General features: G+C 39.9%; 1 protein-coding gene across 2 annotated transcripts in view; it reads left to right on the top strand.

The window, feature by feature from the left end:
- Window positions 1-20,310, top strand: part of LOC139331019 (gamma-aminobutyric acid receptor subunit alpha-2) — a 33,154-nt gene extending 12,844 nt beyond the window's left edge. For both annotated transcript variants that reach the window (XM_070962257.1, XM_070962258.1), the window contains exons 5-10: window positions 1,748-1,968; window positions 2,880-2,962; window positions 3,890-4,033; window positions 15,808-15,960; window positions 16,661-16,863; window positions 17,503-20,310. In XM_070962257.1, coding sequence (XP_070818358.1) covers window positions 1,748-1,968; window positions 2,880-2,962; window positions 3,890-4,033; window positions 15,808-15,960; window positions 16,661-16,863; window positions 17,503-17,811 — 1,113 coding nt within the window. In that variant the 3' untranslated portion in view covers window positions 17,812-20,310. The remainder of the gene's footprint in view (window positions 1-1,747; window positions 1,969-2,879; window positions 2,963-3,889; window positions 4,034-15,807; window positions 15,961-16,660; window positions 16,864-17,502) is intronic.
- Window positions 20,311-21,306: the final 996 nt, after the last annotated feature.

A 21,306-nucleotide genomic window follows, 5' to 3' on the forward strand; every position in this document is an offset into this window, starting at 1 on the left:
TAGTCTAGATCGAGTCGAGTCAACATTTTTCTTACTGTCAACAAACCTCATCCCAAAAGCAGAAATGTGTGTCTCTTCCCTGCTCTATGGTACTTGTTGATACTACAGACATAGACCTTTGACAGCAGGCCACAAATACATAAATAGTTTTCAGCTGGTCACTGTAGTTTTTAGCAAACATTACTCATGCATGAGCATGAAGGACTATTTTCAGTCATGGATTAATGTGCATTTGGTTCTCCAGTGAGTATTTATGGCAGCAGGATTTGTGGGATTGACTCAAAGTCAACAGCAGTGCCCTTGTTCACCATCATGACAGAACGTGTCAGCAAGCACAACAGTGTGACTGATTAATGTGTTTTTATTCTTTTGTGGACAAAATTAGAGGAAGCACAGAGTAATAAGCCATATCAAGCTTTAGCTTCACAGACAGTACTTGCAGGGATACATGCTTCGTTGGTGTTGTCTTTTCCGTAGACTGCATAAGACATGGACGTAGTTATGTGACGTCACCCACAGGTTTCTGAAGGGACTTTGTGAAGCTCAGTGAGTTATATAAAGTTCACCTCTTGTACAGATGTCATGAATCAGGAAAATAACTGTAGAGACCAGAAAATTCTTTGTTCCAGGCTGTAAACATGTTTATATCTGCTGTTAGGTTGATATAAATATGTTTACAGCTTGGCCAATCCCCACAAAGAACCATGTGGGGCTCTGTGCGGATTGACTCACTCTTGGAGCCGGCCTCAAGTGGCCACTCGAGGAACTGCACTTTTTGGCACTCAAACTCCTTCATTTTTCATCCTTGGAGGTTGCTGCTTGGTCTTTCATGGGATTCGTTGACAGTAAGAAAAATCAGAAATATCATCAAATTGATCCTTTAAACAAACCCTCAAGTTAGCCAAAATTATTTGGAAAAATCACAGTTTACAGCAAGATTGTTATAGTTAACTGAAAGTAAAGAAATCTGAAACATTTTAGTTAGTTATAAAAATTAAAACTACATTTCAGGATAAAATAAAAATGAATAAGTAGCTCTACAGGTGACTTGTTTATTATTTGTGTGATCGTCTGACTGCTCACAAGGCAGTGGTATTGCCATGTTCTCATTTATTATTTTAAAGGGTAAAATGTTTTCATAACCAATCGTAAAGATGGCCAAAGCTAAACAAACGAAACAAAAGAAGACCCAAACTAGAATTTTCCTTTCACTTTAAGAGCCCTGTCCTCAAAAAGAATGAGTTTTGGTTTCAGTGGACTCTCGACAGTTTCAGTGCCTCCAGATCTAAATGTCAGCAGCCTTTCAACTGTGGCAAGAAAAAACACTGCAGGAATGTATCGTTCTCTCCTTCTCACTCTCACATGCTGTGTGTGAATCACACAAACACACACACACTCTCTCTCACATACACACATTTCACAGTGCAGTGCTTTCTGCCCTAAATCCTTCCTTGCGTGTGGTTTCTTTTGACAACAGAGGGTTGTGGGTCAAGGGGTTGTCTTGTCCTTAGAGGCAGCTTAGGAAATCACCGGCTCAGAGAGCTGAGAGGAACACAGAGAGCGCCGGCCTCACCTTGATGGAGCTTTGACAAATAGAGAAAGCCATACAGCGCCCTGCTTTTAGAGTAGCAGGTGAAGCCGGTTGTGAAGAACTGCTGCTTATAGACAGGGCAGTGGAAAGTGTGCTTTATTTTGCATTTTATTCAGCAGTAATTTGACTAATTTCCTCATTTATCTCTGCCCGCAGGAGTACACCATAGATGTTTTCTTCCGCCAAAGCTGGAAGGATGAGAGGTTGAAATTTCATGGACCAATGAATATTTTGCCCCTGAACAACCTGATGGCAAGTAAAATCTGGACTCCCGACACCTTCTTCCACAATGGGAAAAAGTCTGTGGCTCATAACATGACCATGCCTAATAAACTGTTGAGGATCAAGGACGACGGGACGCTGTTGTACACCATGAGGTAATTCAAGTCCAAGAGGCACGTCTGAAGAAACAGTATGTTTAATGTGTAGAGATGGATTTTAAAGGAGAAGTTCGACATTGCAGATAACACACGTATTTGCTTTCTTGCTGGGAGTTAGATGAGTCTCTAAGCTAAAAATGAAGCTAGCTTAATTAAACAGATTAAAAGCTTGCTTTTACACTTTTTGTATGGATCAAACAAAGAAAATATAATATCTTGGTGCTAAGCTAAGCTAACAAGCTTCTGTAACCAGCAACAAGCTACTGGCTGCTTTAGCTTTATATTTAGCATATAGACATGAGAGTGGTATCGATGTTGTCAGCTACCTCTCTGTAAGATAGCCAATCACTTATATCCCAAAATGTTGAACTATTCCTTGAGGAGGAATGACTTGGACACAAAATGCATACCTTGCTGGAGCATGTTATAGCCTTTTAGAAGTACATCCAATAGTGACACAGAATCTCATTTGTTCTAATGTATTCTCCGTGCATCCTATTTTATGCAAACGTAGCATCCTTTTGTCAACATGCATTTCAAGAAAATCAATTTCTCTCTTCATATTTCTATTTGCAAGTTATGTTCACAGCGGCTGAATAGTGTTTTAGCAGAGTTGCATACAATACAGTTTCTTATCAAAGAGCTGACCTACAATCTCACCGCAGACGCACACTTCTGTTTTGATTTCTGCTGGTCTCTGCAGTACCTTGTTTACTTTGCTCTGCTGATTACAGTTAAGATGAATTATTTTTTGTTTCAAGACATTACAGATGGGAAGTGTCTTGAATAGTGCATGAGGCTTGAAGGTTTTTTGTTTGTTTGTTTTCTTTTTGACACATGCCTAATCTGTGCTGATTACTTTTCATGCATTTGCAAAGTCTCCTTCATTTTCTATGAATTGGATGCAGGTTAACTGTGCATGCAGAGTGCCCAATGCATCTGGAGGATTTCCCCATGGATTTTCATTCCTGTCCACTAAAATTTGGCAGCTGTGAGTAACTCTGATGATGATGGTGCCTGAGGGACCTTTAAGTAAAAATGCTATTTTCTTTTTTTCTTTTTCTTTTTTTCTTTCCTCACTGGTTCTTTGGCAAGTGAGCAGCCTCCGAACTGAGTGAAGCTGGAATGCATGGCTCAGTTTTCTGGCAGTCGCCCTACAAATTTTACGAAACTATGCAACAATCAGACGTAGAGTAACTGACAGATAAAGGACTGAGTGGAGATGTCACTGGGAAATATGGGGAAAGGGACTCTAAAGCCATCCAAATATTTTATTTTGTGAAGTTAAATCTGTTTTAATCGCTACTTTACTGCCATGGCTTCTTTACATTTGGATGAGGAATTTTTGCTTTAAGCTGCTTTTAAGATATTGGTTTAAAAAGTGAAGAGATCATGAAGTATCAGAGCATCGATACATGGTGGGTCATGTCTGAAATGCTTTGATTTCTCACATTAATTAATTGTCCTGTTTACTTTCAATGCATTTCTGTGGTAACCAAAAGTATTAATCATAATCTTATTTGTCACCCCACTGCAACAATACAGTGATCTGTTGTATAATATGATTGGCAGACGATTTCAATATACCGAGGGAGGAAATCACTTTTTCTGTTGCATCAGACCTTCGTAGGTTAGCAGACAAGCTTTCAAATTTCATATTCAGTGTATGCTGTGACTGATTGAAAAGGGCAAATGTCACTGTGCATCAGTTGCTTGTTGGTGTTTCACAAATTTCATCCCCAACCACTGAGAGATTTTTGTCTCTTTACATTATTCTTTTTTCTAGAAAGACAGCATCAAACACAGTGTAGTGAGGGCTTTTCATTTGGGTCACCAAAATAGTTTCTCGACAAATCATTAGTAGCTACGGCTGCCCCAGATTTATCCCCTATGGGTTTATCCTCTTCTCTTTTTTTAGATGCCTACACAATCTCAGAAGTGACTTACGCTTGGACTCGAAATGCCTCCGACTCCGTGGTGGTGGAAGGAGAAAGCTCCCGCCTGAACCAGTATGACCTGCTTGGACAAACGGTCGGACAAGAAACCATCAAATCGAGTACAGGTAAGATGTTGTGCAGGTCAAGTAGAAGTCTGGAGGGAATTAAATCCACCTAATGACTCCTCCACCTCCTACTGACCTCCATCCTTTGCAGTAAATGTTCTTCAGGCTTAGAAAATGTCTCAGAAATAGAAAAGAAACCCTGGATTTGGGATTTTCATATACTTAAGAAATTATGAAGGCTTAGTACTAAAATAGCCTGCTTTTGTTAGATTGTTGCCAGCTGGCATGCAGCAAAATGTGCTTATTTAATAGCTGTTTCTAATACACCCTTCAGCAACAATACCTGTGCAAACACAGCGTTAAACTCAGAGCTATGACCTGCTTAATTTTGTGGAATCGGGAACCTAAATATCTTTAATATCTCAGATCCAAACTGTTTTAGTGTGAAAATCAAACCATGAAGATTTTGTGCTTTTCTGGTTGGATGTTGAACTTGTCCACCTCCTACATATTACAGGAGGCGGCCATGGCTTGCTGTGAACCACTTGCTAAGTTTTGTCTTTTTGTTACTCACTTTATTTGGCTTGAAAAATGCAGAGAAACATTTGCTCTGGTTTCCTCTGCTTGACAAAGATTCGACAAAACAGGGATTTGACAGTCACGGATCCTGAATTGCCTACTTTGTTCTGTGTTTTCTTAATCTGCATTTAACATTGCCTGGAGACCCAAAAGCAGCATGACAGGTGAGCTGCTGCTGCAACAAGCCTTTTCACTTCATAAACCCTGTATCTGAAGAACAGAGATGGGCAGACGTCAAGATTCAGTGCAGTTTCTTTGGATTTAAATGGATGTCAATAAAGACAGATGCTGGTGCAGAGCTCGACATAAGGGAGCACATCTGTCTGCTGTAGCTGTCAGAGACACTAACAGAGGAGCTCCCAGAGAAAAGAGAAGCTGCTGTTTTCTTCAGTGATTTAAGTGTCTCATGTTGGTGCCCGAAGACACAGAAACATCTCTCAAAAGTGCTGTGATGCATGAGATGAGAAAGAAAATCTATGTTCTAGGTCCAGAAAGTGAATAACTTGTTGTGCATTGGAAATGTGGCATTTCCCTCAAATGGACCAGCATCAGACATTGACAGTGACAGGCTCATTACTGGACACAATACTCTAGACTTGAGTTTTAAAACATGGACTTCAAGCAAAGAGCAGGGGATAAAAGTTTTACAATGCAAGGCTTGTAAAAAGCTTTTTAAGGCTGATTTCTTATTTATTTATTTTATTTTATCAATACTTGTGCGAGGGGGGCAGTAAAAGAAATACACGCCATTGAAAGAGTTTGCAGGGTGGTGTCTGCCTCTTACAAAAACACAACTGCAACCAAACGTATATGAATGAATTGAATGGTGTGTTTCATTGCTCTGACGTGAGCGCCAAACGTTAGCATGTCAGCTAAACAGGGTTATTACACTATTACACAGTATGTTAACAGGGCTGTCTTAGATTTTTCCTTTTCAATTCAATTGAATTCAATTCAATTTTATTTGTATAGTGCCAAATCAAAACAAAAGTTGTCTCAGGACACTTTCCATATAGAGCTGGTACAGGCCGCGGTCTTTTATCTATAGAGACCCAACAATTCCCTCTTGAGCAACCACTTAGCGACAGCGGCGAGGAAAAACTTCCTTTTAACAGGCAGAAACCTCGGGCAGAACCAGACTCTGGGTGGGCAGTCATCTGCCTCGACCGGTTGGGTGAGAGAGAGAGAGCAAGAGAGAAAGAGTGAGAGAAACAGAAAGAGAGAGACAGAAATGCTATCACAGTAACAATGACAGTGGATGTAATAACAGTAGTAGCAGTTGCAGTGGATGTCAGGCAAGGCCATGGCAGGAGACACAGCTGTAATCCGCAATCCGGATTCAGCCACTGTCCATGGGAACCTGCAAGACGACAAAGCACAGAGACTCCGGGGAAGGAGCTAAGTTAGTAACATGCCGTGGTAGGACATGAAAATGTTCAGATGGAGAGGGAGAGAAGGACAGAGGAGCTCGGTGTATCTTTGGAGGTCCCCCGACAGTCTAATCCTATAGCAGCATAACTAGGGGCTGGTCAAGGACAAGCCTGAGCCAGCCCTAACTACTGTATAAGCTTTATCAAAAAGGAAAATTTAAGCCTACTCTTAAATGTAGAGACAGTGTCTGACAAAGACTGGAAGATGGTTCCACAGGAAAGGAGCTTGATAGCTAAATGCTCTGACTCCTGTTCTGCTTTTGGAGACTTTAGGACCCATAAGTAGACTTGCATTCTGGGAACGCAGTGTTTGAGTGGGATAATAAGGTACTATGAGCTCTTAAAGATAAGAAGGTGCCTGACCATTTATGGCTTTGTAAGTAAGGAGGAAAATTTTAAATTCTATTCTAAACTTTACAGGGAGCCAGTGCAAAGTGGTGAGTATTGGAGAAATATGATCTCGCTTCCTCGTTTTTGTCAGAACACGTGCTGCAGCATTCTGGAGCAACTGGAGAATATTCAGCAACGAATTTGGGCAGCCTGATAGTAAGGAATTGCAATAATCCAGCCAGAAGTTACAAATGCATGGAATAGTTTTTCTGCATCATTTTGAGACAAAATATGCCTGATCTTTGCAATGTTACATAGGTGAAAAAAGGCAGTCCTTGAAATTTGTTTTACATGGGAGTGAAAGGACATGTCCTGGTCAAAGATAACTCCCAGATTCTTTACAGTGGTGCTGGAGGCCAGCGCAATGCCATCCATAACTGCTATGTCATCAGAAAGTGAGTTTCTAAGATGTTTAGAGCTTACTACTATAACTTCAGTTTTGTCCGAGTTTAGCATCAGAAAATTGCAGGTCATCCAGTTCTTAATGTCCTGAAGACATGCTTGTAGTCTAGTTAACTGACTGGTTTCTTCTGGCTTCACTGATAAGTATAGCTGGGTATCATCTGCATAGCAATGAAAATTTATTGAGTGCAGTTGCTAATCAGCTGTGCAGAAAGTCGCACAGCTGATTATCACCTGCTTTCTCAAGAGCTTTTGAGAGAAAGGGAAGGTTGGATATCGGTCTATAGTTGGCTAAAACCCCTGGATCAAGAGTAGGGTTTTTAAGTAGAGGTTTTATTACAGCTACTTTAAGGGACTGTGGTACATAGCCTGTTGATAAAGACAGATTGACCATGACTAATACAGAAGAGTCAATTAAAGGTCAAACTTCTTGAAGCAGCTTAGTCGGGATGGGGTCTAAAATACAGGTTGACAATTTTGATGATGAAATTATTGAAATTAGTTGGTGAAGGTCGACAGGTATAAAACAGTCTAAAACTGCTACAGGTTGAATAACAGTTTCTACGGTTTCTGTGTTTGAAGACAAAACAGTACCTGTTGATGGCAGGAGCCAATGAATTCTGTCTCTAATAGTAAGAATTTTATCATTAAAGAAGCTCATGAAGTCATTGTTGTTCAGAGATAAAGGAATACATGGTTCAACAGAATTATACTCATAACTACAACTGAAATGCTATACACTGCAAAAACAGGTTTAATGATGTTTCTTTGCTTTCATTTCTTCCGGATCATCAATCAGGATTCTGGGACACATAGCTTCAGCCTCAGTCTTTTAGCCTGATATCATTCATGTCGCCGTGAAGAGCATGTTTAAAACTACTCAACAGGGTCCTAGTTTTAGAAACTGGAATCATTTAAAAGTCAGCCTGACACATTGCTTTTAACCAACCCATGAAGCTAATGTTAGCTAAATTAACCAACAAGCTACAATTGATAAAAGAGATTTGCCCCAGATATCATTGTAAACTGCATATGTCCAACACAGTGAATAAGAGAATGGGCTTAGTGAACAATCAGTTCTTCCCTCTGTTAAGTCCTCTTGTTAATTATTAGACAAAAAAAGATGTTCAGGTTAGTTTTTAATGCACCAAGAAATGTGTCACTCATCAAATTCTCAAGCATGTTGCATCAAAGCCTTGCTGGCTCTGTCAGGGGCCTGCACAGACATTAATTATTAATTAATATGCTGTATCAATGGCAATCAGTTGTCACTTTAATTTACTTACAAAATACTTTCAACAGGCAAGTGGAAGGGAATACAGAAAACAAAGACCACGAATCTGTAGAAAAATGGGCCATAGTATAAAAGAAAGTGACCATGAGGATTAAACACATTTCAAACAACACAGAGGTCAAGAAGTTGAGTATACATGAGTGTGAAGATGAGAGGGATACACAGGAAGGAGAAATAGCTTGAGAGGTGAGATTTTACATTAGATGTAAATTGTGGTAAATAAAAGGGCCTAATGTCTGGATTTATGGTGACTATGTTTATATGCACAGTAATGTTGCACTATTATTCCAAATGTATCAATATATCAGATATGATATGGGTCATGTAAACAGAATATTCTGGTTGGATTTGGCCTTAGGGCTGCACGGTAGCGCAGCAGGTAGTGCGCATGCCTCACAGCAAGAAGGTTGCCGGTTCAATTCCCAGGTCGGGCCTTTCTGTGTGAAGTTTGCATGATCTTCCCGTGCATGTGTGTGTTCTTTCCAGGCACTCCGGCTTCCTCCCACAGACCAAATGGTTGTTTGTCTCTATATGTTGCCCTGCGATCGGCTGGCGACCGGTCCAGGGTGTACCCTGGCTCCTGCCCGTTGACAGCTGAGATAGGTTCCAGCCCCCCCGCGATGCCGTCAGGGATAAGTGGCATAGAAAATGGATGGATGGATGGATTTGGCCTTATTCCAAATGGAGCATTTTCTGATTCAGACATGTGGGATATCCCAATATTATTTGGCCTTTATGAGCATTCTTTGGACATGTATAATGCATATTCAGAATCTGCATCTGCATCATCTTGGGGTTTTTAAAACAGTTTGCAACACTCTGCCTCTTACCTGTTCACAGTCATGTTTGTGCCAGGCTAACCATTTGCAAGGCTGGGGTAGAAAGAAAAGAAAAGCCCATATTTCTGGTCGTGAGGAGAAACACTCTGTCTTTTAAACATTATGAAAGATGTGGATATCAGCAGGCTTTTCAATGCCAGTCTGAATGGAAGAGGAAGGCTGTTTTGTTACTCGCAGTATGCACGGCTGCATGTAAACGGGAATATTAGTGGAATATTCATTTTATTAGTCATGGAAACAGCTCCATGGGAATATTGTATTTTTTGGAAAAAGGGCAAAAGATGGATTTTGTGCATTTTGTTGCCAGCATGCGGCTAGCTGGCTTCTTGTTGAGCCATGAGAGAGAGGGATGGAGGTTGGCAGCTGCTGTGTGTGACAAGGAATCTGACACCCAGTGACTTGATGTTATACAATGGCAATTAGCACTGATGAAGGCTTTGTAATACAGTTAGAAATAAGAATTTGTAACAAATGCATGCCTTTATTGGGAGCCACTGGAGCGAGAATAAGGCCAGATTGCAAAGTCATGTGGTCTTGTTTTCTGGGTCTCTGTATGTAAACAGAAAATGCATCCACATGGCGATAAAAACAAAAAGATATATGTTAACAGTGGACTGGTCCTTTGAAGCAGCTCCGCAGTTTGTCATCTACCTTGTGTTGTTTACCGTTTACTACTGGTGCTTTAAGTTTAATTCTTTGGGGAACTGTCATGTCACATAGTAAATAAAAATGGAAAGACAAGCCCACTCTGCAATGCGCTTCTCCTTTCAGGCTAAGGCTCCCTGCTGTGGCAAGACGTCGTAGCAGAATGAAATACTTATCACAGTGAAAATACATGCAGGGACCATTGCAAATAATCCCTCCAATGGTTATTAACTTAGAAATAAATGCCCTCCAGGGTGTGCATAAACAGAGCAGAGCCAAAGCAGGTGGAGGCTGGGTGGCGTGGAGCAGCGGTAATGGCAGCAAGCACACACCAACATATAGAGTGGATGTGATTGTCTTTAAATAGGCTGCCAGATCAGTGCAGTGAGAGCAGATCGCTGTGGTTGGTTAATTGTCAGTTGACACAGCAGAGGGTGACGCCTGACGACATCATGTTATGAAGAGTTAATCTGCTACAAAACTAAAGAAATGTATTGTCGTTATTATGAACATTACTAATAATGAGTGTAAGGAGTAAGAAGGACCTCAAAGCACACCTGACAAAAGAGCCAATTTCAACAGACGCACAATTTATCACAGGTGTTACCATGGGAACAATGCATGTTCCCATGGTAACATAAGCATAAACTAATTATAAAGAACTTATATAGATAGCACTTCTCAAAACAGAAGTCACCGAGTGAGCCTTAAAAAGAAACATGAAGAATACAGGAACTTCAGAAGTGAAAGAAGCTCCAGGATGATTAAAGGGTAAAAAATAAAAAATAAATAAATTCTGCATGTTTAGGAATCTGTGCTTGTTCAAACCTTTAACAGTTATTCTAAGGAGAAATCACTCTTTGGGTCGAACCGCTCACAGTTCTGTTTTCACACTGTATACAACCTGTTTCAATGGCGTCACTAGAAGACACCGCCTAATTTTGGGAGGTTGTAAGCAAAAAAGTTTGGGAACCACCGATGCAAACAATTACACTAGTCTGTCAATCTAACTTTGCAGGCTCCTCATATGGCAGAAAAAACCCAGAGTTCAACAGAGTCCTGTTTCTCATGGCCTGGGTGATAATGAATAAAGAGTGCTGGGTTGTAACATAGAGCGAGGCCTTGATGGCCTCCATTAAACCAGCTGAACAGAGAAATCATTTCTAAAACAGACTGAGAGGTAATCCTGTCTCCGAAATCATAATATTAGTGGTGAAGCCCTTGCTGTAGCATTGTACACAGACTGAAACAATGCCACCATTTAAGTCAAGTAAAAAAACAGATGTTGTAGAGATGATCTGAAAGCTTTTACAATTGTGTTTCACAGAGTGACAGCGCTGATCTAATTTTAGTAATACTACTTAAAAGAGGAAAACATGATGGGAGAAGTCTTTGAAATGCACTTCTTGCAGGACGATGATAGCAACGATCATAATAATGGTGAGAAATGTGTAGGTGTGCTGTAATTTCTGGGAGACCGGTGGGGGGGGTGGGGGTGTTGGCATTTTTAGTCCATTTTGTCTAAGTGGTGCATGTGCAATGTTACTGAAAACCATCTTTTTCACTTGATGAGTGTGGGTTTTTTTTTTTTTGAATTTGAATACAGCCAGTTTTGTCAGTTTGTGTCAGTGTTGCATGAAAATCAGAGAATAGAAACTTGAAATTTACTTTGGAAAATGGTCAGCAACAATGCAAAAAAAGTACAATTTGTAATATGCTACAGCATGAAAAACCACAGGTATGGACCTTTAAAAAGAGTCGGTTCTGTGGTGGAAATGCAAATTATGAGTATGACGGTTTAGGAGAATATAAAGATTGAGTTCCATTTGATAATGGTGACATAGTTTGAGAAGTTTGTTCCTGGTGGAGGATATTGACCTCGGGGTGATCGCCTCCAGACTTTAACTGTAAAGTTGAGGCAGGAGTGGGTGGTTTGCAAAGCATCGCTGTGAAGCTAGACGTATTCTTTATGTGCATGAGCATGAACAGTGAGTCCTCCTTTTCTCACAAGCTGCTCCAATTTTCATTCTTGGAACTTTTTATGCTGAAGTTTCCAGGTATTTAAGAATTGTTTGGATTGAAAGCATAAAAAAAGCCGCTTTTACTTCACAAACTAAAACAGTGTTTATTGAAATGATGTGTGATATCGCTCGAGCATTTATAGATAGTGATAATAGAGTAATTAAAGAGGTCAAAAGATTTTGCCATTAGAGAAAATGATTAAAAAAAAATAAAATCCTGCATCAGTTTCAGGCTGCATACAGAAAATGCATCTACCACAGAAAAACAGATTTTCTAACTGTGTCCCAAGTGCTCCACCACCATTCCCAATAGGTATCATTTACCAGTATGGAGTGTTTCCCTAGTGACTGCTTTCCACTATCAAGGGAATCCCTGCTTCAGTTTCACTGAGTAAGAATATCCTTTCATGCACTAAATGCTTCTATCTAGGTTAAGTGGTGTATGATGCCTCGGTCGAGGGCAGAATGCCTGCAAGTGACTGTTTCTTTTGTTTAACTAGTCACTCCACATTATCTGATTGGCTGACTTTAAATTAATCATTCATTACTAGTGTGTCAGTGTTTGGTGTAGCGTACTTGCAAACTAGGTCATTTGGCACGAATGAATGTGCTCTCGGGCTTCACAGGGACGGACATCTTGCATAAGCCTCTGAACATACCAACACGCTGCTACTGAAATCCCACTTTTCAGCCATACATTTATTTGTCACCCAGTCATGTTCGGCTTGTCGCTAAAAACAGAAATACTGCACCTGTTTCCATGAGTCTCACTTGTTTTGTTTGCTGTGTAAGTGCATGCATTACAACCCACGACTGAACAGAACTGAACATAGCAGTGCTTTACTTCATACACTGTGTATAATATATGATGTACCAGCAATCATGTTATTGTAGTGTTTTATAACATTAATGAAATATTTATATATACTGAGCATTGGCCTACATTAGTTAAATTTGTTTTTCCAGAAACAAGCTGTAAACACTGTCTTATTACTATATGACTAGAAGCAAACAACTGCATATTAACAATTCCAGCAGATATGGAGCAGCATTATCACTCATTTGGAGTAAGGTTTCTGGCCACCTAATGGATGTAAATCCAGTATTTATTCTCCTTTTATCTCTGTTTTAGCTCCCCACTAACTCACGAGGGAAATATTTTCCCAGACCTGACACAGTATTCACTCTCACAACAGTGAGAGGGAGTGCATTAAAGTTGTGGGTGTAAAACCAAAACAATGAGCTGAAAGATACTAAAAAGCTCTGCAGAGCTGAGGGGAACTGCAACTGGGTTGTTCACTACAGTTAACCTCTTCCACACAGAAGTGACCATGTGATCCAATGTTAATATAAAAGTATTGATTGCAGCTGCTTTAAATAAATAAATAAATAAATAAATAAATAAATAAATAAATAAATAAATAAATAAATAAATAAATATATATAATTTATTTATTTATTTATTTTTTTGGGGGGGGGGGGGGGGATTTCCCACCTTACCAATGAATCCAGTCTGCATTAATCAATATTTTTGATATTCACACTGAATCAGCTGACTGAGCTCTGCGTGGCGTTGGAGACAGTTTTAGTGGAATGTTACTAATGAGGGGTGCAGAGTTTAAAAATGTGTATTATTTACCCACCAGGGAGGATCTAAAGTAAGATACTATCAAGTTGCACTATGGCATGTGTAGGATCTGTTTTAATTTTGTGGCTCAGGAGGTAGAGCGGATTGTCCACTGATCACAGGGCTGCTGGTTCAGTGGGAAAGACACTGAATATGTAATTGGTGGGGATGGTCAGGCATGACCTGCACGGTCCCTCACTGTGATCGTGTGTGCTTGAATGAGCAGCAAAAACCTTGTATTGCATTTTGGATAAAAGCACTATATACAATAAATGCAGCAATTTAGCTTTACCTATGATTCATGACTTTCTGCTGCACAGATTTTGACCATTTTAAATAAATCTGTATTTTGTAAGACCCCAACTTTAAGGCAGCGCAAGACTAAATCACTTTAATTTAGCCTTTCAGAAAACAGCTGCATTTACGAGTCAAGCCTTCGCATTTAGTCCACTTGGTGTTGATCATATGATAAAAACAGAAGGTCAGATCAAAAAAGCCTCTAAAATCTCAACAGGTATCTCTTATTGACGAATCCCCATGACGTCTCCGTTTGCAGAGCTTGTTGTGTCTCGTATGAGAGTCTGTGCCCTCTGTCGGACAGCTGATGCTGTACAGTGTGTTCTGTGTGAGTGAGGCATTCCCGCGGCCTCAGCGGGAGCCTTGTTTCCTACATCTGTAGGAAACATGATGTGATTATCATCTTCATGTTATAATTACTGTCTTCCCTCTCAGTGAAGCGATCACAGGCTTCTCTAGAGAAAATTCAGCCACATCCAGTGGATCCCTCGCCTGTTCGTCCTCCTCCCCCATCCACAAAGCCAGGCAGGCATCGGGTTTGGCATGCAAATTAAATTACAGAAGAAATAGAGCTCCATAGGGTACTGAGAGCGCACACAATGCCTCTAGATTCCAGTACCTGAGTGAATGTGTGTGTGTGTTTGTGCAGGTGTGTGTTTGTGTGGTGAAAGAGGAAGAATTAGTAGTCACAGAACTGCTAGAAACACAGGCAGTACAACCACAGTGCTATAAAAAAAAAGAGGGAATAAAAAAATCTTTTGGGATTAGTCCTTGGAATTGACACCCCCTCCCCCTTTCCCACTGCTGAAAAGGACTTTCCTCTTGCCAAGTGGCAGTGTGTATCAAGGCCTTCGTTTCAGAATCGCAGCAAATGAGCTATGTTTCTCTGTTCTGTTGCCATGGGTAACACATCTTTTTCTTCTCGTGTCTAATCTTGGCTTCTCTTTGAGATATCTTCCATTTGGAAGGCCTGCTGCTGCTGCTGCTGCTGCAGCACTGGCACTGTTTCACGGCCTTGTCAGCTGCTAGGCTTTGCTCAGTGGCTAGGAAATCATACCGCCTGCTCTTCTGTGTGTGGAGGGATTATTTGATCAAGTATGAACTGTTAACTGGCTGTCTAATCTACGTCTAAGACTGCTTTGGCATCTTAAAGCTGCAAGCTCAAATCTCACATAAAAATATAATGTTGTGCTGATATGAATTCCATGAGTGTGAAGCACAAAGGAAGGCGTGCGGCTGCAACTGCATCATTGAATGTGACTGTCGGAGAGAAATGATCTGTGAGAGTTTACATGTGTGAAACATCACTTCCTGTGTGGTGGGAGTGGACAAAATGACACATCATCGTTTCCAACACTTAAGTCATTCACATGAACGTTAACTTGACTGGCATCAGGCTTCTTTCCTCTAACGCGAGGAGAGAATGCCTTCACCTCCTTATTTAATGTGGTCATGTAGTTTTAAATGAAATCATGTGTTCATGGTGAAAGAGAAAACTGAGACAAAACAGCATTTCAGTATTTAAGTGTACAGCCATGCTCTGTTATGAAGTGTGGAGCCTTCTTTGGTAACAATTTTGCTTTTAATTTTAACAAATCAGTGTTTTTCTGCCTAATTTAACAACAGTCAGGTTGATTAGAGATTTGCAACATCTCATTAGGTTTATGAATACCAGGTCAACCAGGGAAATTTTTACTCTGCTTGTCATAAAATATTATTTGTAACAGCAGTAGAGCAGTAAATGTGTGTGTGTGTGTGTGTGTGTGTGTGTGTGTGTGTGTGTGTGTGTGTGTGTGTGTGTGTGTGTGTGTGGCTGCACAATCTTTCTAATTTATTAGTATAATTAGCAGTGACAAAGACCATAATACAGAGAAATCAGGATAAAAAGTGGGGGAAAATAAAATGCAGAACATCAAAAAAAAAACAAAAAAACATTTAGTGGTATTTTTGTAATAATTTTACATTTTCAATCCAAATGAACTGTATGACATCATTACTTAAAAAGACAAAAGCAGATTTGCAACAGTATGGTTTGATAATGTCCTCTTCAGGTGGTATGAATGGGTTGCAAACCAGATTTCAAGGTTTAAAAAAAAAAAAAATGTCAGTGAATGTCAGCACCCCTTATGCGCCCATGAGGACAGCAAGCATGCAGCCTGTTATATTTACAAAGTGGAGATCACTGCTTATATGAGTGCATTCATTCGATTCATTAGGTAGTTAAAAGCACTCAAATGACAAATTAGAAATGGTAGTAGAAGTATCTGCGGTGGTGGTGCTTGAAAGTGACCCTGACTCTTATCTCCACAGGTGAATACACAGTGATGACAGCTCATTTCCACCTGAAGAGGAAGATCGGCTACTTTGTCATCCAGACGTACCTCCCGTGCATCATGACAGTCATTCTTTCCCAAGTGTCTTTCTGGTTGAACAGAGAATCAGTGCCAGCGAGGACTGTGTTTGGTAGGTGCCTTTGTCACCCTCTTCTACTTCTTTTTCTTCTTTCATACAAAGAAATGAAATAGACAGTAAACCTGAATCTTAATGAAACCCCAATTCTCAGTGGCATTAGTATAAATTAGGTTCCTGAATGGAGGCTCACACACACGATGATGTGAGGAATTCACTCTAGTTTTCTCAAAATCGTCCCTGTCAGCATGGGAGATTGGACACAGCGACGGACTGAAAGTTGATGACAAATTGTGGCCTCAGGAGAAAACAGGATAAAGAGGAAAGACGGGACATTTCTTAGAGGCTTCAGTGTTTTTTCAGTCCAGTTGGACAAGCTACTTTTATAAGCCAAGTGGAACTAATGACAGTGACCTGCAGCCGGTTCACTCAAAGAGGAAAACAGGTGAAGAAGTCAACAATAAACTGTGTCCTTTGGCTAAACGTATCAAACCTGCTGAGCAGTTAAAGTGTTACTGAAGGTCAGTGGTTATGATGGTGGACTGGGCTAACAGTAACCTTACACTGTACAGACTACAGGTACAGTGATGACTAACACTTATCTGAAAAGGCTGAAACAGTAGATTTCAACCTTTGAGAGGAATAAAGTGGCAACATGCAGAAAGTAAATTCTGTGGTTTGAATGATTCCTTTTTAAAACTTCATTTCATTTCACAACACCTGTGTATGTGCATTTTCTTTTTGTGTATTCCAGGTGTAACTACCGTCCTCACCATGACGACACTGAGTATAAGTGCGAGGAACTCCCTCCCCAAGGTTGCCTACGCCACTGCCATGGACTGGTTCATCGCCGTCTGCTACGCCTTCGTCTTCTCCGCTTTGATTGAGTTTGCCACTGTCAATTACTTCACAAAGCGCGGCTGGGCTTGGGATGGAAAGAGTGTTGTGACTGACAAGGTAATGAGGGGAAAACAGGTCTTTTTGACAGCCTCCATTTTCAGAGAGAATTCATTTGCATTGTAAGTGTACATTGAGGAAGGCGATGCTTGCTTTAGAAAACATTTTTGGAAGATAGAGGGAAGCAGGTAGTGAGTTTTTTTAACCCTCCACAAGGTGGAGGCTAAAGTATTTCAACCATTTTTGAGAGCTAGTTGGCTAACAGCTAAACCTAGATGACAAACTCTGGTCAGAATATCAATGTAGAATAGAAATGCATGACTGATTCATGCCATCATTGATGAATCAGCAGAGATTGTCTACAGAGAAATAAGCTAACGTGACTTATTGATTTTTTATTTTTTTATTTATTTTTTTTTTCTTCTGGCTGCAGAACAGCAAGAAATATTCTCCAAACTGTCCATCACTGTTTCTGTATTATAAGCCATGAGAACATGGGTCCATGTATAATGTACAATCCCAATACAGTAGACCGGAAGTTCAGTTTAGCTTCATTTATCATCATTATTTAATCATCTATTCCAAACTTCATTTACATGTGTTTTAAGATCATGGATAGATGATGGCAGGTGACAGGTTTCAGGGTTCCCTCTGTTGTTTTAAGCTTTTTTGCATCTAATCTTTGTGGTCTTTCAACAGAAAAAAGAGAGGGTGTCTGTCGTCAAGAAGAACAACGCTTACGCTGTAGCAGTGGCCAACTACGCACCAAACATCACCAAGGACTCTGGCACACTTCCAACTATTGCCAAAGGTGGAGCTTCGGATCCCAACAAGGCCAAAGCAGACGGCAAAGCCCAAGACAGCAAGAAGACGTTCAACAGCGTCAGCAAAATTGACAGGATGTCAAGGATTTTGTTTCCGGTTCTCTTTGGCAGCTTCAACCTTGTCTACTGGGCCACTTACTTAAACAGAGAACCGGTTATAAAGGATATGGTCCCCTCCAATTAGAGGCCACTTTTAATGGGTTCTTGTCTGGGGACTAAGAGACGAACCAAATACCTCCAGCAACTGTGTACACATACCTTTGCAGAGTGAAGTCCTGGATTGCAGTGTGATCCTCTATCTCCGCCTGTTTTCTACACCGTCTGCAGCACTTTTGAAAAGCCTGGCTTTTGTAAATGTGTATATATATTTATATTCATGGTTTCATGGTGACATATCGTGTGATTACTTTGATTAGTGTGCATATTTCCTTCAAAGTATGTTTCCAGTTACAGTATGTGGCCACTGTACATACGAACCAAATGAAGAGTAAATACATAAACATTAAGACATACATTTTCTTTAAGATTACTTCTAAATGTGTTGAATTTTGCCAGTAATGCCCACTCTCTTGATATTACAGTATATATTTTTGTTTTGAGTGAAAGGGACTGATTATATCACATTTCTGACTTTCTTTGCCATCTAAGAGTGGTCTGACTCTTGTTTCTGTCCAAGCCAATGCAAAAACACACTTGTATAATATTGTTACAGTGGAAAAGTTGTTTCATTATCTGTGACTGCAGGTATGGGGCTGCAATCAAGCGCTGACCTCCAGAATTATTGAAACGCTCCTAGCCAAAAAGGTTGTAACACATACAGAAGAGACTGCCAAATTAGTGTGCTTGTGCGTACAGTGCTGTGTAATGCTGCGAGCATCGGTTTGCAGCGGTATCATTTGGAAAAAAAAGAAAATATCTGTTTGAAAACAAGATGAGAGCACTTTACATTGAAACAAATGTCAAATAACTCAAATCAGCAAGATTAAAAAAGATGCACACAGTGTGTTATGAACTGTTAAAAACTAAAACTCAAGCAGATGAGTTCAGTTCATGAATGCCTCATGTGTTTAAATGAAGTCACTATCGATTTTCATTCATGACATTCAGACCAGGCTGATCTACAGTCAAAAAAGTGCCATTACTTTATTAAAGAAAGCTTTGAATAATATGTTTATACATTTATTCTGTCAGATTTGTTCTCGACTGGCAGAGTTTTTAAAAAAATATCTACTTATAATAATGAACAAAGAATTTTTAACAAAAACATTTCTAAACAAAAATGTTTAATTTATTACCTGAACACTATGAGTTGATTTTTGACCTCTAAAGAGCAGAAGAAGACAACACAAAGCTAACAGCCGCTCAGCCCTGACACAGTGTTGTCTTCTTTGGCTAATGTGTTAGCAAACAGAATGTCCACAGTATTTATCCGTCCAACAGACGCAGAGAGATGTTATCATCACCTCGAGGTTGTGCTTTTGCCACCTTTAGAGCAGTATTCCTTCTTCCTTTAGCTCTGGTTTGGCCTCCACCAACTCCTGAGGAAACTAGGTGTGACTACTGGCTTTCAGATGTTTGACTTTCTTCACTCTGCAGCTAAGTTGCTCACTTGCTAACCTGAAAGAACATGTTTCACAAGCACACTAATAAGCTTTCACAATCTATTTTTAAATTAGTCTGGGCACTTTTATTTGATTTATTGATTTATTTATTCTATTAAGGTTAATATCTAAGTGATTTCATGGCATGGTGTTAAGCCACACTAACGTTTGATTTAAATGTGTACACAAACACAATGTGAAAACTTGGTTTAATGTGTTTATTACAGCTTTTTATTGGTTTACGTATGGTGGCGGTAACTCTGGAGGACAGTGTGGATTTGTTGGTGTAGACTGGATCTCTGTGGCAGAACTAATCAGCATGTCTGCCATTACAATCTGACGTGATTATTCATATACAATGTCTGGCTATTTGTGCATACATTTCATGATCCCACATGCTATTTTGAGACATCTATAGACATTAAAGGGACAGGACTGCAATCACTGGACCGCTTTGTGCCAATATGAACTTCAGTGAATCATGTGTGGATGGTCGTCACGTTCCTCTGCCAGCAAACCTACTGTGTAACAGGCCTTAAGTGAGAGGATAGAGTCGGGATTTGGGACAAAATGATCATGAAATTGTCATAGATTTTGTAGCCTCATTTTCTTCTGCAGGTTGATTGTTGTATACACTTTAATGTTGGACGAACTCAAAAGCCATAGGCAGTGCTCATGTAATTCAGGTCCATCAGCAACAAGCAGTGATTGTACTTTATTAGCATACTGCATTAGGCAAAGTATCGTATAAACCAATTCCACTATGGAAGCTGTATGAAGATGAATCAGGTTCAGCCCCATATCAGTAGCCACATATGGTACTCTACTGTGTTATTTTTTCATTCAGTGATATGATTTTGCTTCACATCAATATTTTAACTTAATTCAACTTAATTTGATTGTTGAATCGAACTTTGCATTTATTTTTTACAAGTTATGTTGTGGGACATATTTATTTTTCATTCAGATTTGCTCCAACATCCTGATAGAATCTTAAACATTCCAGATGAAGTGACTGTTCGCGAGGTGGATGCTTTTCAGTGCACAGTTTCTAATAAAACACATATTGTTTCAATTCTTTATATCTAGTTTGTGCCATGTTTTTGCATCACAGCCTGACTGACTTTGAAGCTGATATAGATTTGAGAGTTTTAAGAATCCAATAATGATATATTGGTTAATATCTGTTGCTTATTACCTGACTATGCTTATATCAATATATCTGTTAATATCAACAATGCTGAGGTCACTTCTAGCTTCTCTCTTGAAATACCAATAACCAGATACATTTACAGCAGTCCAGTCAGATCATGGGACTGTGAGTGGGGCAGGTCAGCGCTTCTTCAGCAGGAGAGGATGCTGTCAAGCAATGCTTCTACGCTGCCAGTGACTATCATTAAGAGCGTGTTGGTAAAGTCCACTAAAAGCCCTGTGGCACTGAGCTGTAATGCAAAGCTCACTGAAGTTTAATGTCCTGGCCTGATCTTTCTACCACTCAAGCGTTTCTGTGCTCAGCCCAGCTCCATCTCCTCCATCCACCGCTGACCCGCTCAGAGGCTGCGGCCTGACAGATATCAATACTGATGCATGTGAGGTGTCCAGTGGGGGGGCTGCTTACATGCATGTCTACAAATCTTCATAACTGAGGATCATTTACAACTGTCAGACTGGAGTGCTCAAAAAGGAGTCATAGACTGCATATACCTGCAAGCTGACTTGCCTATATTAGTGGACATTGTGGTAAGAACTTCATACTGAATTGGTCTCATGTAGCAAACTTATTTTCCTGACTGTGCAGTGTGGTAATAATGTTTGCTCTTGTTTTTTGAGTCACAGGGTCACAGTACTGATTGAAGATATTGAAAAAGCTGTCATCATTTTCTATTCAAGTATTTTTGTATAATAAAGGAATTACCATTAGTAATGAAAATATGTGTGCTACATGAGAGAAAGCAACTATAACTTTATGGACAAGATAGCAGGAAGTCATTAAAAACACTGATCATTTAAACAAAATTAATATATTGATCAACCCCCAGCTGTTAAATATGGGGCTGGGAGGTGAATTAACTGTCCTG

The sequence above is a fragment of the Chaetodon trifascialis genome, chromosome 5, assembly GCF_039877785.1.
Source record: "Chaetodon trifascialis isolate fChaTrf1 chromosome 5, fChaTrf1.hap1, whole genome shotgun sequence".
Lineage (NCBI taxonomy): Eukaryota > Metazoa > Chordata > Actinopteri > Chaetodontiformes > Chaetodontidae > Chaetodon > Chaetodon trifascialis.